This window comes from Galleria mellonella, unplaced genomic scaffold (genome assembly GCF_026898425.1).
Source record: "Galleria mellonella isolate WM207_F2 unplaced genomic scaffold, CSIRO_AGI_GalMel_v1 utg352, whole genome shotgun sequence".
In the NCBI taxonomy this organism is placed as follows: Eukaryota; Metazoa; Arthropoda; class Insecta; order Lepidoptera; family Pyralidae; genus Galleria; species Galleria mellonella.
The window spans coordinates 7,785,075-7,803,593 of NW_026442084.1; the positions used below are offsets into that span (position 1 = coordinate 7,785,075).

The 18,519-nt window shown below is 36.8% G+C and overlaps 1 protein-coding gene across 2 annotated transcripts in view; it reads right to left on the reverse strand.

Annotated features, from left to right (window-relative positions):
- LOC113510409 (chloride channel protein 2) overlaps positions 1 to 18,519 on the reverse strand; it is an 81,560-nt gene that overhangs the window by 53,289 nt on the left and 9,752 nt on the right. Inside the window, exons 1-2 of one of the 2 annotated variants that reach the window (XM_052896963.1) lie at positions 13,299 to 13,389; positions 3,854 to 3,995 (exon numbers count right to left, since the gene is read on the reverse strand). The exons of the other annotated variant lie outside the window; for it this stretch is intronic. Coding sequence (XP_052752923.1) covers positions 3,854 to 3,934 — 81 coding nt within the window. The 5' untranslated portion in view covers positions 3,935 to 3,995; positions 13,299 to 13,389. Of the gene's footprint in view, positions 1 to 3,853; positions 3,996 to 13,298; positions 13,390 to 18,519 lie in introns of those variants that run through there. 2 annotated transcript variants of the gene reach the window in all.

The following is an 18,519-nucleotide window of genomic DNA, read 5'->3' on the forward strand; positions in this document are numbered from 1 at the left end:
GCTAGACATTACCAACCCATGGTCCAACCATCGACGCGAATGATATATTAAGGCGAAATCCAGTGGATGATGAAACGACGCGGATGAAGTCAAATCAGTTGACTCATCCTTGCAAATGAAACGATGATCACGTAGTACCATTTGGACTAATGGTACTACGTGATCCTCCTTATACGTACGTACGTATTTACGTAATACCTACAATTCTTTGCCCCGGTTATTTTTTTTTTTCCTTTTATGGGTGAAAATGATATGATAACCCCGCCTGCGCTAACGGGATACGCTGGCGGAGCACCAGTGAAGGGTGATAGGTGAGAATGAAAACAGGTCAGTTAGCCTATCATGATGAATTCATCAGGAATTAACCATGATAGTTTCCTGTGAGAGCCGCGAGGAGGTAAACCTGGTTGGGTATATCGCTAGTAATGGGATACTCAGTCTCCATTACTAACAATCCCCGTGCCCCGGTTATTAATGAGGTGAAAATGGAAATGTATCCCCGCCTGCGCTACTGGTACTCGTTGGCGGGATACCAGTTAGTGGTAACAGACGAGGACAAAGTCAGGTCATATTACCCATAATATAAAACATCCTGTCAGGTCTACCTGAGTACCTCTAACCAAATTGGTTTTCAAGGGCACCATCACGCGGTGGCCTTGGTTCATTATTGGGAAATTCGTCATGATGGACTATCTGACCTGACTATATTTTCACTTATCATACGTCAGTAATGCCTCGCCAACATGGTATAATTTTCTGGAGCAATTCTAATGATCGAAACTTTGCTTTTAAGGGGGAAAAGGATTGTTAGTAACATTGCCATCAACACACCCTCCTATCAGGTCGATCTCCACGGTGGTTTCCCCTGGAAACCACCGTGGTTAATTCTAGTGGAATTCGTTACGATGGGCTAACTGATCTGATTTCATTGTCACCTATTGTCGCTCACTGGTGCCCCGCCAGCGTATACCAATAGCGCAGGTTGAGTTACCATTCCATTATTACCCATTAAAATAAAACCTTGCTTTTAAAGCTCAAAACAGATGTCTGAGGGCAGCTTGCAATATTAAATCGGTAGACAGCTGTAAACCACTATTCAAAAAACACAACATACTGACATAAGGAGCACGATGGATATCATAGATATTTCGTTTTATTTTTTATACAGGCCTCTTATAACATTGTCTTTTCCCCCAATAATGGTTTTTTTTATACCACTTAGGAGGCAAACAAGCATACGGCCTATCTGATAAGCGGTTACCGTAGCCTATGAACGCCTGCAATACCAGTATTACGCGCGCGTTGCCAACCCTGAAGAAACCTCTTTACCCCCCTTTTGAAGAACGTCTTGGAAAAACGTCTGAAAAAACTATTATTTTTTTATCGGAAGACAAAACTTTGTACATCTATAATTGGACGTAATAACGAAGTGGTATAAGTAACAAATTGCACGAAAACCCGCGACGTGATAATGAGTAATTAGTAGCTAAACAAGGCATTTGAATTAGCGAAATGGTAACGAACGCACAAACAAAAATCATTCGTGGTGTCGTCATGGGGCCCGCCGCCCGCAGCTAGCTACACGTAACTAGTTGTCATGCTTTTCGTTTATTATATATACACTAATTGGTCAACGTGAGAGACCAAATACTGAATAGTTTAATTAGTCCTCTCCATCTAAAAGTTGCCTTTTGGGGCAATTAGAGGGTAGATGACCTAGAGGACGTGCCCCTACGATATGGTCTAGCCTGGTGTTTCCCAACGTGGGGCCCATGCCCCACAGGGGGGCAATTTGATAATTAAGGGAGGGCAATTAAAAAATGGCCTCGAACCGATTTTAATCCTCTTGCGCCGGGCCATTTAAATGCAATGCTACGAGTAGATATCGGTGCCAAATTTAACAAATAAAGTAAATTTAAAAAAATGCTGTAAATATTTATTAGGTCTAATTTCGTTTGACATTACCAAAATATCAACTGGGCGATTAGAGTCATCAAGCAAACTTTGTCGGGAAAAATTATGTATGAAGGCATAAAATTTTTATAAATGTTCAAGTGGGGCATGGCACAAAAAAGGTTGGAAAACACTGGTCTAGCCAGTTTCTCACAATAATACTGGTCAATACAATACTAATACAATATCGGTCTGGTAAAATATTATTACTTCTCAATAAGAAGAAGATGCTAAAATGGGAAGACTCCCAAATAGTCAGACGCAATCATTTTTTCGTCCGTGTGGTCGTTAAGAACAATGCAATGAGTGACTACAGCTTTTCATCCCCCTGGATGTTGTAAGTGACATCTCTTATATTTATTATAAACATACAACATAGAGAATTTTATTTGAATTATTTAATTTTATTCATCGCATAACCTTACTAATGTAATAGTAACAAGATGTCTGTACCTGAGAAATAAAAATGAAAAATATAAGAAACAACAACAAACAAAACAATTTTTAGAAGTTTTGTCTGTCTGTCTAACTGTCAGTCTTGTTTGTTCTGGCATCACGTAAAAACTACTACATCAAATTGAATCCGATTTTCACAACTGTATTCCTGAAGGTGTAACTTATAAACTAGTGTATGTTTTATCTAGAATTGTCTAGAATAGTCTAAACAGACACATAAGTGGTGTATTTAATTTATTTTCCTACTTCTCAAATACCCGCGTCCGAAGGATCGGGGAAAACAACTAGTATGTTTATAAAATAGTTATAGATAATTACGTCATTATATGTTAGCTATGATATTCATCATCATTATCATCATATCAGCCTTTAACTGTCCCCTGCTGAACATAGTCCTCCCCTTTGAGGGGTTTTGCCAGTAGTTGCCACGCTCGACAGGCGGATTGGCAACCGCAATCAGGCGTTTCAAGAGAAACGCTGCTACTTATCCCTCTACCATTACGTTCTCTTAGTTGCCTCTAACGACACTCACGGGAAAGGAAGGGGTGGCCCATTCTATGCCGGGACCGACACGGCCATGACAATAATAGATATGAAATACCTGACCTTATATTAAATTATATAATAATAATTTTGTTATAATTTCATGAGAGCTCGAGGCTTAGTGATTTATTACTTTGGCCACGTCATCCAAATCCAGACAGGTCATAAATGAATTCTGATCGATATTAAAAAGTTACGAGTGACTCTCTGGTAATGATAAGCATCTCTGACAAACAAAAAAAAAAAAAACGTAAAAGAACGTTGTAGACCGCATCCTACGAGTATGACATTGAATTCATATTAGGCTCGACGAAAATAGAAAACACAAAAAATCTAATGTTAATCCAAGTACTTACAAGATAAATAGTTTTCAGTTAAATAATAAATTCATTTCCAGTCAGTAATTTTTCACGAGAAACGCATATTAAATATTAAACACATTTTTCCCCTTATTTACAGAATAAATCCCAAATCGATAAGATATACCAAACTACATTGATTTAGATTTTGCACTAACATAGTGAACATTCCAACCCCTGTGACTTTTATCAGAGAACATATAAACAGATCAGTAACTTCCCTTTTTCAAAATAAGGAGGGGGGGGGCATTAACGAGTCTACGACAATTGTATTACATGTTCAAATTTTTACTAGATATTATTTAGTTTATCTTTAGCTGTACGGTTTTTACCCTTGTACATTCTAGTTTTCTTTCAGCTTGTCAAAGGTTGACTGTAAGAAATCCCTTTATGAGATAAGTTCGCCATTATATATTAAATCTTTTTATGTATTCAGTATAAATCATGTCAAATAAAGAATTTACAAATACAAATAGCCAGGAGAGGGAAGGAAATATTAATTTTTAATCTAAACAATTCCTAACTACTATATTTATGCTTACCAAAGTGCCCAGGTAGCTATGTCCAATTTCCTCTTCGGAGGTGTCTCCAGACACCAACGTTTGTCGGTTCCTCCACTTCATATTTCACTTTCGTCGATATCACACTTACACTCTTTTCGACACGTGGTTGCGCGCAATCGTGCTTTACCAGAAACAATATACAATCAAAAATAATCTAGTTATTTTTATTCTAAAGTAGTTACTTTTAATTTCTTTCGATATATATATAGTATATAAAAACTACATAAAATTTAGTCCGTAATAAGTTACAAGTCTTTAAGGAAAAATATTCAAATTCCTCGAGTTATATTGTTTAAAACAATTCAAAATAATGTCCTCGTATGGACAATATAAAAATAATAATTTATTTTTCTATATGTGACTTCTAAATTTTATAAACCTAAAGAACAATCTCATAATTGATACCAATTGAAAGATCTTCAGACAATCTTTGAGGTGCACTAAACACTCTATGAAATAAAGCCACTTTTTTGAAAAAACAAAGAACAAAAAAACCCAAAGTTTTTTTTATAAATTCAACTTTTCGTAACGGGGAAGGATTGTATTTTATGTTCGTTTGGACGTTTTTTTGCTTTCGAGTCTGTCTGCCAGTCGATCACCGGGTAGACTGATCCGCGACTCCGCCGGCACACCTCCGCAATACGCACTGAAACGCTGAAACTTAAGCCTTGTTCTCACGACTGCATCGCTCAGGTGATAAGGATAAAATGGTACATTATCTTGATTGGAAAATTGCCCGTATTGTTTTTCTCAGCCATCACCAAGATTAAGTAAACATTTAGTGTCACTTCACGCGGAAAATTAAGCTAATATGTTATTATATTACCAGTTGCAAATAGAGCATTTGCCTGTGTATGTGAATAAGCATAGAAGTATCCTTCTAGGCAATGGTCTACCTTTGTATTAAATTTTGATACGAATGTGTTTAGCCGTTTTACCGTAACAGAATGATAAATACCTTCAAAAACTTTCACATTTCATATCAGTATAAAGATAACAAGATTCAGTCAGACCTATAAAAGCACAGGTGCAAAAATAATCAAACCTTGGATCGTTTCAATAAAGACCAAGATCAAGGTAAGTAGACAGCAATCAAGGAAGAGTCAATTGCGAGTCCTTCCTTTTTGCGCAAGTGTATGATTCCGGCACATTTTTGTATTCGGTATGTTTACTAGATAACACTAAATGTCATATTTTAAATACACAATCGGGACTCAACGCGATGTAAAAGTCTTTACAGGTAAATAGTAACTACATATCTGCTTATTGCTTGCCGACGTTACAGAAGCAGTTATGTAGGTATTATTTACCAGTCAAAAGCATTTACATCGCGTTAAGTCCCGATTGTGTATTTAAAATATATGTAAACAACGCCAAAGTTAAAATTAACTAGGTGTTATGTCGTATAGGAATAAAGTTGGCAGAAAGAAAATGCATGAATTAGTTGCACCGACAAGAGGAAACTCTTAAGTGAAAAGGTAGAGACTTGATAATTACTTTCTTTCAACGAGTGTAAGGATTAAGCTTGTGATTGATCTAATAGCAAGTTATAGTCGCAACCTTTGAACGCTAATAATGATAGCATCATTAGCATGTGACCAATCTTAGCAATAAAATCTTGTATCCAGTAATCACTGCCATATCTCACCCTGCAAACCAGAGCAAAGCTTGAAAGAATAGAAGAAAAGGAAACCATGTAGACGTCTTTTAAAGTATCCCTCCTTCTGTATTTGAATAATGCTGGACGAGTCATAAAATGTTTCGTAGGAGCTATGCAGATAAGAAGTATGTGGGGTAACCATGATCAAAGAGGTAGTGTATTTGCAAAGTTGAGTCTACTGAAGCGTCCGTTATGTAAGTTATTTTCTGATGAACTGGATGAGGAGATGTATATGAGGACAAATCTTTCGTACTTAATTTTCTCTGCTTTTCTGGTAAAATCCTCTTTATGGGGGAGGCTATGTTCAACAGTGGACAGTGGACGGCTGGTATAATAATGTTAAAAACACGTTGCGTACCGTGTCTGTACGTGACTTTATTATCCTTGTTACTAACCACTGTTGCCTCATCTCATTTTCTTAGTTTGTGCTCGCTATTAGTGTCTCCCCGACGCCTTGCGATCGTTTATCGACATGCCCGGCAGTAATCATGTGATAATTACCGAAATGACTGAGAATTTCACGTGATTTTATATTTGGGAATGAGAAATGCTACTTAACTTAGCCACATTTAATTAGCTTTCTTATTATTAGCACCGATTTATGGATAACTATTTATTTATTTGTGAAAATTTGTAATTGGATTTTTGTCTTTACTGTTTTTTTATCATAAAATTTTCTAGCCGTTGATTTTTCTTTAATAAAAAATCAATAAAACAAAATAATACACACCCTATATGGATCAGTTTAAAATATAAAATTTTACTCCGAATTTATTAGGAAACACTATTAAGAGATTTCTCGAAATTTCCAAAATCGACTCGAGATATTTCGTGAGCGCATTAGATTTTAAAATATTTGAATTAGAGCACGTATCTAATCGTGTGTCTACAAATACATTTTACTCCACATGAAGCAGCATTTTAATTCGACCTGAGAAAAACTGGCAAGAAAGTAGACTATTGTTATTTTAGAATCAGTATGTTAATACACCAATAATATGCCAGCCGTGTAAATCCCGGCATAGAATAAGCCAACCCTTCCTTTCCTGTGGGTATCGCAAGAGGCAACTATGGAAGCTATGATCGAGGGATAGGCAGCAGCGTCCCTTCTAAAACATCATTAAAAACCAACCCGCCTGCCAAGTGTGGCAACTACAGGCATAATCCTCTTTATGGAGGAGGAAGAGAGATTACGACTGTAGAATATTAACTATATTATCCTAAAAAATTATATATTGTTTGGTTTAATACGAAACTCCAGTTAAAAGTATATCCTTTATAAGATTATAAATGTCAAAGTTAGTTTGCATCTTGACATATTAATCAATCACTATTAAATTTGGTATTATATGGGGTAAGGAAGGATACAGGCTACTTGTAAAATACCACATATAATCCTTCTCGTTCCCATATAATACGTTATTCCGATCTGTAAAGAACGGTCACGCGGGCGAAGTCGCAGAAAAAGTCATAAATAATGGGATAAGAACATGATTGATTTAACGGACAATATTTTTTTATGCAACTTAGAATGGGTAACAAGCTGACGGCCCACCTGATGGAAAGTGGTAACCGTCGCCTATAGACATGAGCAGTACCATGGATATAACTGAGTAGTCCCACTATACCCCCATGCGTTGCTATTCCTGAGGGCTCAGGTTTTATTCCTCTGTACCCTGTATATTCACTGCCATATCCCACCCTACAAACCGAAACACAGCCATGCAAACACAACTGCTTCACGGTAGAAACACGATATGCAATAATATGCAGATTTCCCTACAGAATGCTTTGTAATTTGTTTTTATTCTATGATTAGTCTAATCTTCTTAGAAATATAAATACAAATGCTAAAGGAAAATGCTTTTTATAATATTCAATAAACATCTATCATTCTTAGAACGTAAAGTGTCTATACAGTGCTGCATTACAAAGTAGTAATTTTGACCTTCTGTTATTATATTGCAATGATTTGCCAACTTCAAACTGATTACCAATTTGCCAACAACAATTACTGATCATTGTGCTTAGACGTGTGTGGCAATGCCTATAGATAATGGAGCTTTAATATCGATTTTCCAGGATATTAAATAAACAAACTCAATGATACATTGTAGTTAGGATCATCATCGTCATTTCAGCCATTATCCATCCACTGTTGGACATAAGCCTCCCCCATAGACTGCCATAAAGAACGGTCCTGAGCCACCTGCACCCACTGACTCCCTGCAATGCATTTCAGGGCGTCACTCCATCTTGTGGAGGGGTCATCTAACACTGCGTTTGCCCGTACGCGGTCGTTACTCAAGTACCTTTCCACCCCATCGGTTGTCGGTTCTTCGAGCTATGTGACCAGTCCATTGCCACCTCAGCTTGCTTATCCTTCGGATTATGTAGGTTATTTCGGTTCTTTTGCGGATATTCTCGTTTCGGATTCTATCACGCACAGAGACTCTGAGCATAGCTCTCTCCATAGGATAAGGTAACCAAATTTCTAGGTTTGCGGTTTATCAGTTTTGTTTCAATTCAGTCAGCCAATGAAAAAGTCTTCTGTGGTGAAGCCAGAGAGAACCATTGTACAAAAGTCATTTGCTTGGTTACCTTTGTCTCATTCGTGTTTCTACAGTGAAGCAGCTGTGTTTGCATGGCTGTGTTTCAAATTGAAGTGTGGGATTTGACTGTAAAATAAAAAGGTGCAGAGGTGTAACACCTTAGTCCAAATAATGATAACGCATAGAGGGCATCATGGGCAAAACAGTATACTCTGTTATGTCTATTACTATAGACTATTACTATAGTACTGCTCATGTCTATAGGCGACGGTTACCACTTTCCATTAGGTGTAATTGTCAGCTTGTTTACCATTCTAAGTTGCATAAAATAATCCATATTTGGAACATATAAAAATGATTGTAACTTACTTTGTATTTTCGAGGAGACTTCTTTAAATCATCGTTTGCTTAGCTACGTTAAAGAGCTTTGTTTATAAAGTAGGCTTGGAAACACTTGTCACCAAGACACACCCGTGTCTCACTTCACGCACACAATTCACGCAGGAAGTATTAGTAATAAAGAATGAAATACATATATTATTTTTAATCTTTGTTCGCCTAATTAATAATTTATAGAATGTTAAAATAGTTAAGTATAATAAGTAGACTTTAGACTATAAGGCGAACATTTGTATTTTACAATAAATCAAGATCTGTAAAAACAATGTTCTGGCAAATGAATGTATCTATCTATATCTTTTATTTTCTACTTTCCTTTTTTTTATACTACTTAGAATGTCAAACAATCTGACGGTCCACCTGATAGAAAGTGTTAACCGTCGCCTATAGACATGAGCAGTATCATGGACATAACAGAGCATACTATTTCGCCTATGATACCCCCCATGCGTTGCTATTCCTGAGGACTCAGCTGTTATTCCTCTGTACCCTATAAATTCACTGCCATATCGCACCCTTCAAACCGAAACACAGCCATTGCAAACACAGCTGCTTCACGGTTGAAACACGAAGGGCAGGCACTTTTTCCAGGCATCAGTGTCTTACAATTTATAATATCGTTTAATGTGGTATAAAGGCATATTTCATTGTATTTTACTGCGCTGAATTGTTAAGTGAAAATCAATTATTACTATTGATTAATATTATTATTAAACTAGCGTTGCTATTTATCCCGGATTTTTAATCGACTTCAACAGATTCTTAATTCGCTGTCTGTACATGGAAGATATAGAAGAAAAACTATTATATGGCTTTATGAATTCAATAGAACCCAAAACAATTATTTTTAGAATTTTTGCCCGTTTGTCTGTATGTCTATTTGTCTGTAGCTTTGTGCACGCTAATCTCAAAAACGGCCTAACCGATTTGAATGCGGTTTTCATTACTGCGTTGCGGTTTGCTCCACTTAACATTTAGTGTTTATTTTATTTCAATCGGTTCATAAATAAAAAAGTTATATCAATCTAAAAAATCACAATATAAAATGCTATAAAATAACCCATCAGTTGAATTAGCTAAAACTTTTTTTTATTATATGTATTGATTTTCATAATTCTGTCTACTCGCGCGAAGACAGGTCGGATGGCTAGTATATAAATAAATTAATACAGGTCGCATATTTTCCTCAATTGAACATACAACTAATTGTTTAAGCATTGCCAATCAATACTAACAGTAGTGAGACGCCGATGTCGTTACGTGGACGACAGCTGATTTAAATGAATTATTCATATTAGTGCACGTCACTACGAGTACACACACAGGGCAGCGTGTACATAGACACCATAGACGGAAGTCTCGTCGACCGTGAGTGCGGACGGCCGGTGGTCCACTGCTTTGTACGGCACGACAATTTATATTCATCAACCGACGTTAACTTCGCTTCGACTTCGCCGTGTGTGTCCCGGCATAGAATGGGCCAGCGATTTCTTTCTCGTGGGTGTCTTAAGAGGCGACTAAGGGAAGTCGAGAGATAGGCAGCAGCGTCCCTCTTAAAATATTTTTAAAAGTCTTATTGCGGTAACCAACCCGCCTGTCAAGCGTGGCAACTACTAGCAAAACTCTCCTTATGGGGAAGGCTTATGTGGACAGTTAACGATTGAAATAATAAAAATAATATAATAGCCGACTTCAAAAAAGGAGGAGATTTTTAATTCGGTTGTATTTTTTATGTTTGTTACCTTATAACTTGGACATTTATAAATTTTTATGCAGAATTCTTTTTTATCTGAAAGGATTTACTTTGAGATTGATCCCACAGTCAATTTATCAAAATCGGTTTTTAAAATCAAAATCGGTTATTTTGATTTTACCACAATTGAAGTCGGTTTTTTTTTTTAACACAACCTTTGTACTTACATCAAGTGCACACTGTGAATAATTGATAAAAATTCGAACGTCTATAAAATTCTACAATGATTGTTTCCAATTAATAATTTAATTTGTAATGCAATAAGCACCAACATCCCAATCGTAACAAGAAACCTTGATTCCGTCTACAATCAGATTTTTTGTAGATATTTTTTTTTTATTTTATTTAAAGCGAGTAGGCATATTTGCTACGTAACAAGTAAGGTTTTGCTTCGAAAAGAAAAATGGAGTTCGATTATCGCCAAATTAATACGAGTATAATTAATTAATCCCGCTGATTGGTAGGGCGGGCGAGGTAGGGGCCTTGGGGCGTACCCCATTGCCCTGGCTCCAACTTCGGAGGCTACTACCTCCAGGTCACTTGAGTTTAAGCCGACATACACGGTGTATGTCGGCGTGGCGTCAATACGAGTATAGGATCAAGAGTAAGCTCTGTCCAATCCAAAAATAATTATCACAATTGGCGTAGAATTCGTGTTACATACACACAAAAAATACAACGAACGACAACCTCCTTTTATGCAAGTTGTTGATTAACTAACAAAGTTGAAACGTTTATTAGAATTTATTTTTATAAAAAAATAACAGTAAATATAAATTATTAAATGAGGAAACAATGATTTGTTAAATAACAACAGATCTTCTCCAAGCAATCTTAAGATGGAGAAGAGTAATTAGTAAAAGAGTTATTTCCGATAAAATATATTTCTGATCTTTGATAACAAGGGATGTATAACACTATTTATATTCTGCAGGTTTGCTCAGCGAGACCAGAAACAAACGTTCCAATATCTTAGCATCCAAACATCGTTGCAAACTTTCAGATTTATATTAGTAGAATTATTTATATATAAATCTTAAATGGATCTTTAAGATTCCTTAGTTTTTGACGTATCATAAAGTATCGTACAACAATGGAAACAGTATTTTTCCCCCTTACGTTCTAAGACAATTACCCATTATATTTGCTCCTTCGCGTGCAGACATTGCGTGTGCGCAGATCTCGGTACATTACCTACCACTATAATGATGTCTGGCATTAGTTTAAGATATTATTGATAAAGTCTGTGTGCAGTGATTTGTGTTTCGTTTATATATAAAGCGGTAGAAAAAAAGCGGACGGCGAAGGGAAACATGTGATTCATTAACACGAGAATAACCGATAAATCGATAACGATTGAAAAATAATTACAGTAAAAGCTCTTTATTCGCGGGGTATACGTTCCGTAAATATGGCGCGAAGACAGAAACCGTGAATATAGAAAACCGAACCATTTATACAGCGGCGTTAGCATTTGACAACATACTTTAGGCGTAGTTGTAATAAAGTCTGTTTTTTTTTATTAGTCCATTTGCCGACGCGTTGCAAAAAGGGTACATAATCCTTTTTAATAATATGTACCGATTAGATCCGCGAATATAGAAATCTTTAGCTGCAAATATAGGAATTGGGTCGCAATTTTTTAATCCGCAAATAGTGAAAACGCGAACAAAGGAAACGTGAATAAGTAGCTTTTACTGTATTCATTATTCACGTAATAAACGCTCAAAAATAAATATAACAAATTGATAATAAGAACTGCTTCTTTCCCTTGAGTTATAATTTTTTATTTTTCTAATTGAACTGTCAAATCTTAAAATCATTAAACGAAATTTCTAATGCAAGTAGTATATTCATTTATTTTAACATTTATTATATAAATAGGTAGGTATTATATTTATTTATAGTGTATGTATTTATATATATATTTTATTATATATTTTAAGATATTTTCTTTAATTGTATATTTGTTTATGTATTAATAGTTGTAGCACTTCAGCTGCCCGCTAGCGATATGCTTTCTCACTGCAAACACCCACGAGAAAGAAAGAGATGGCACATTCTATGTCTTTTTTTAATGGGCGAAAATGAAATGGTAACCCCGCCTGCGCTAACAGGCACGCTAGCGGGGCACCAGTGAAGGATGACTGGTGAGAATGAAAAGGCAAGTCTATTAGTCCATCGTGAGGAATACACCTGGGATTCAGCACGATGGTTTCCAGGGGGGACCACGTGGAGGTCGACCAGACAGGGCATTTTGCTAGCAATGGGATTTGTAGTCCGTCTAACAAACCCTTTCCCCCCGGCACATTCTATGTCGGGGCCACACTGCTGAATAGTTTCTGTGTTATAATAAAAAAATGTGAAGAAATTACCAGAGGGAGACTTTATACAAAAGTCGATTGCTTGGGTACCTCTGTCTCATTCGTGTTTCTATCGTGAAGCAATTGTGTTTGCATGGCTGTGTTTCGGTTTGAAGAGTGGGATATGGCGTGAATTTACTAGGTACAGAGGAATAATATATGAGCCCTCAGGAATGGCAACGCATGCGGGGTATCATGGGCGAAACAGTATACTCTGTTATGTCCATGGTACTGCTCATGTCTATAGGCGACGGTTACCACTTTCCATCAGGTGGGTCGTCAGCTTGTTTGGCATTCTAAGTTGTATAAAAAAAAGAAATATTTTCTTATTAAATACCTACGGCCAAAGAGGACTCCCCGTCAAATTTCTACTTAACATTACTAATTTTAGCTGTTTTGTTTCCAGATTATACCAAAAACGCTAATAGTATCTACAAACGGAGTTTTATTTTAATTTTTAATAACCTTAGTGGTTTAGGAATTCGGTCAATCACTGTGTCAATTACGGACAAACATGTATTCAAGATTTATGCTTTTTTTTAAATATTAATAACCTGTATAGGAAGTAAAAAAAAATCATTCTCTCAAAAACCACGCATTATAAATATATTTTCCCTTAAACAACATACCGATAGAAAAAACAGCAAATTTTAAAATCAAATTTTCCACCGCCAAAATAAAAGGTTGGAAAACTCACGGAAAGTCCAAAATCAATAATTGACTGCGACGCAATTTGAATTATGGACCATTTAACACTGATCGTGCGCAACCAGACGCGTGTAGTAGCAAACACTAATTAGTGTTCCTACGTACACCAGCTCCCTACACTTTTGTACACATATTTACAATATAGATTGTTCATATAGACACACAGCAAGCTGATTATAACTGCATTAATGTCACAGTTACTGTGTAAAGTTTAGTATTTTTTAAAAGTGTCTAGAAAGTATACGTGTCTTGATGTTTGTACAAAAGCGACACAAATCGCAGTAAAACACACTAATGAACAACAAGAGATTTCATAGACACATTAGATTGAAAATGTTTAAATTTAAAACGCAGATTCGTGTCTGCAAGTAGGTTTTTAAGAGGTAGACAAACAAAAATGACGTATTGAATAGTAAAAAAATTAATATATTTTTTTATACAACTTAGAATGGCAAACAAGCTGACGGCCAACCTGATGGAAAGTGGTAACCGTCGCCTATAGACATGAGCAATACCATGGACATAACAGAGTATACTGTTTCGCCCATGATATCCCCCATGCGGCGCCATTCCTGAGGACTCAGATGCTATTCCTCTGTACCCTGTAAATTTACGCCATATCCCACCCTTCAAACTGAAACACAGCTATGCAAACACAACTGCTTCACGGTAGAAACACGAATGGGACAGAGGTAACCAAGCAATCGACTTTTGTACAAAGTCTCCCTCTGATCTTGGTCTGATCTAACACGAAATTAAATTAACAAAATTGATTCAGAATTGGTCACATAATTGCGTAATATAACCACAATAAAATAGAGACAAACTGAAAGTCTCTGACTGTTAAAAGTTACAACTATGTTAATATAGATACGGCTGTTCGCCGTTCATATCAACGATCCCATAATGGTACAAACAGACAGCCTGGACTCCTCAAGCTCGAGGAAAGACGTGCTTTTTTCTACAGTCGATAAAGAAATGTTTGTGATATTGCTCGATTTGTTACCATCATTTCTTTTATTACACCACCGCGCCATTCTTCAAAACCTGGAAGTCGGTCGGAAATAAATTCAAATAGATTTCCCCGTAACTGTAAGTCGATGCTTGTCATGTGTATTTTAATTAGGATAAAAAAGTACCCTATGTTATAACATAGGGTACTTTTTACCTATAATTATAATAATATATAATCTATACTTATAATAAATCTGTAGAGAGGTCAATTCTGTACATGAAATATATTTCCAAAATAACTATCAGGGGGTGATTAGTGATCGACACTGATACCAAAAATGCAATCAGTAAAATTTTTGTCTGTCTGACTGTCAGTCGTTGTTCGTTATAGAAACAAAAACTACTCGACAGATTTTAACGAAACTTGGTACAATTATTCTTCATACTCCTGGGCAAGTTATAGTATACTTTTCATCACGCTACGATCGACAGAAGCAGAGCAGTGAAGGGAAATGTTGGGAAAACGGGAGAAGTTACTCCATTTCTAAGCTGCCATCGCGTGTGCAGCTTTAATGGCCACTTTTTAAAACGTAAAAAAGTCCACCGCGACGCCGAGACCGGTCGCTAGTCTATAATAATATCTATAATCTAAGATATAGTCTATTTCTGTATCCAATTTAACTATTTAAATCGACTGCAACAAACAGCTAAACATCCAAACACTTTTACAAACTTTCGCATTGTAGTAGGACAAAGTAAAAAAAAATATGGGCACTTGTAAAAAATCCTATCTTCGAATATTGACTACGACATAACCGTTTACGCGATAAAGGTGATAAATCTTGCATACTTAATTGTTAATCATTTTTCAAAAAGATATTCCCTGGTGTGACGTTCCGCTACAGTCAATAAAACTATATTATAAATACTAGCAACCCGTCCCGGCGTCGCACGGGTGGACATTTTAAAAAAAGGCAATTAAGGCTGCACACGCGACGGAAGCTTAAAAATGGAGTAACTTCTCCCGTTTCCCCAACATTTCCCTTCACTGCTCTGCTTCTATTGATCGTAGCGTGATGAAAAGTATACTATAACCTGCCCAGGAGTATGAAGAATAATTGTACCAAATTTCGTTAAAATCCGTCGAGTAGTTTTTGTTTCTATAACGAACATACAGACAGACAGACAAATTTTATTGATTGCATTTTTGGCATCAGTATCGATCACTAATCACCCGCTGATAGTTATTTTGGAAATATATTTCATGTACAGAATTGACTCATCATGCTGAATTCCAGGTGTATTCATCACGATGGGCTAACTGACCTGCTTTTTCATTATTCACCTATGACCCCTCAATTGTGCCCCGCCAGTGTATACCAAAAAAGGGCTTTTTTTGCGATTTTAAATTGCATACAAAGGTGGGAAAGGGATTGTTAGTGACGGAGACTGAGAATCCCATTGCTAGCAATATATCCAACCAGGTCAACCTCCTCGCGGTTCCCCCTGGCAACTATCATGGTTAATTCTTGATCTATCATCAGACATCCTCATCTACCACCCACAAGTACTGTTTCCACTTCTTATTGTACGCACACTGCCCGCGGGTAATTAATGCTCCTCTCCACTCAGGGTTTGCTGGAAGAGAACTCTTACAGAGTTAAGCTCGTCTGTTGTACATCTTTATTTAAAATAAAATTATAACAATGTAATTTTTGCGTACAATCAGATTTATTTTTTCCAGGGAGAGACTTTGTACAAAAGTCGTTTGCTTGGCCACCTCTGTACCATTCGTGTTTCAACCGCGAAGCAGTTGTGTTTGCATGGTTGTATTTCGGTTTGAAGGGTGGGATATGGCGTGAATTTACAGGGTACAGAGGAATAACACCTGAGTCCTCAGGAATGGCAACGCATGGGGGGTATCATGGGCGAAACAGAATACTCTGTTATGTCCATGGTACTGCTCATGTCTATAGGCGACGGTTACCACTTTCCATCAGGTGGGCCGTCAGCTTGTTTGCCATTCTAAGTTGTATAACAAAAAAAAAAACAATCATTACTACACAGTATAAAACAAAATCGCTTCCCGCTGTCTATCCCTATGTATGTTTAGATCTTTAAAACTACGTAACGGATTTTAATGCGGTTTTTTTAGAGTTATTCAAGAGGAAGGTTTATATGCTTATGATACATACATGCGAAATATAGTATAAAACAAAACACTATGATAATTTAAAACAACGCAACGGATTTTAATGCGGTTTTTTTATAGATAGAGTGATTCAAGAGGAAGATTTATATGTATAATCCATACATAATATAGTAGAAAAACATTGATAATTTGAGGTTTCTAATGGGTCAGCTAGTATAGTATAAATAAATAAACTTTAAAAAAATCGGTACGGAACCCTCATTAACTGTATTCTGACTTCTATAATACAAGTTCTTTCTAATTTCGCGCGTATCACTCTACTATTATATTATATGTCTAGGTATGCAGTCAAAAAATTTCATTACTTATACAAAAATGCATTGGCAAGTGGAACAATTATTTTGCAACGGCAGCCGTACTGGTTGCACGAGCGGCGACCTACTTGACTTAAACACTTACTTCCTATTACTATGTCGGTTATATGATATTATTTATTTAGGAATTCCGGTCTGGTCTAGTAAACGATCCAATTGCTTGTTACTCGTCTTAAGTAGCCAGTGTAATTTCTTACAAATGAAGCATCCGTCGTATCTTAGAAATGTCACTTTTCAATGGGTGATAAGTCGAACGGTAATCCCCGCTTGCACTACGAGATTACTCTGCCGGGGTGACAGTAATAAGAGGTGAGGATGAAGACAGGTCGGTTCACCCATCGTGATGAATTAATCTAGAATGTTCCAGACCTAACCGCGTGGAGGCACATCTAACATTGGATTGTTAGTAATGCGGATTACCAGTCCCATTGCTAACAATATACTCTAATAGGTCGACCTCCCCGAGGTCCCCCCTGGAAACTATCGTGCATAACTCCAAGTGTATTCATCATTATGGGCTAACTGACCTCTTTCCATTCCCACCTATTATCTATCCCTCAAGGGTGCCCGCTAGCGTATACCGTACTAGTGTAAGCATGGTTACCATTCCATTATCATCTGAAAAAAGTGGCCTATATGTGTTTGCGACATCCAACTACCCCTATTAATAATAGGAATAGTGACCCCGCTTGCGCTATCGGTATATCGCTTGCGCTACTAGCGGGGCACCAGTGAGGGATGATAGGTGAAGACGAAGCAGGTCAGTTAGTCCATCATGACAAATTCACTAATGAATCAATCACGATGGTTTCCAGGGGGAACTGCGAGGAGGTCGACCTGATAGAGTATATTGCTAGTAATAGGGTTACTTATCCCCATTTGTAACAATCCCTTTCCCCCCTGCCTGAGACATCAGGAGTGTCACGTGCTTGTTGTCGATACTAAAGTTACCTTAATAAATCCCTTTTTGAAGAACCCCATACTGTAGTTTCTATAGGCAATGAGTTTATTCTACAGCCTGAGCATTTGCCGGAGGAAACTCCTCTAAAAACGGAATATACACGACCAATTTATTTGTTTGTTTACTTATTTACAAGAAACATGGTAGTTGTATAGATATTAACAACAAGTCCTCATATTTCGCCATAATTAGACATGCAAAATTTAAAACTTTTAGCTTCTAGCGCGATTGATAAGCTGTAAACACTGGATTTATTTAATTATAAAATATATAACCAGTTATTACTAACAAACCCTGACACTGGCAAGAATTAGAGGCCGCGTGTGATATCAGAAAAATATTATAGATAGCTAGTTGATAATATTATATACTGCATTACGCTAAATCAAGTGCGATTATAAAACATTCCGTATACTGTACGCGAAGGAAATATATATAATCATCAAATAAATAAATAAAGCTATTTTTTTATAATGGATGATAATGGAATGGTAACCCCGCCCGCGCTATCGATATACACCGGCGGGGCACCAATGAAGGATGATAGGTGAGGATGAAGTAGGTCAGTAAGCCCATCGTGACAAATTCAACAAGAATTGTTCACGATGATTTCCAGGAGGAGCCATGTGGTGGTTGACCTAATAAGGCATATTGCTAACAATGGGGCTGTCAAACTCCATTGCTAACAATCCCTTTCCCCCCAAATAAAGCTATTTATGCTACTATTTATTAATTACATTACATCTACTGGATGAGCTTTACAGTCTTC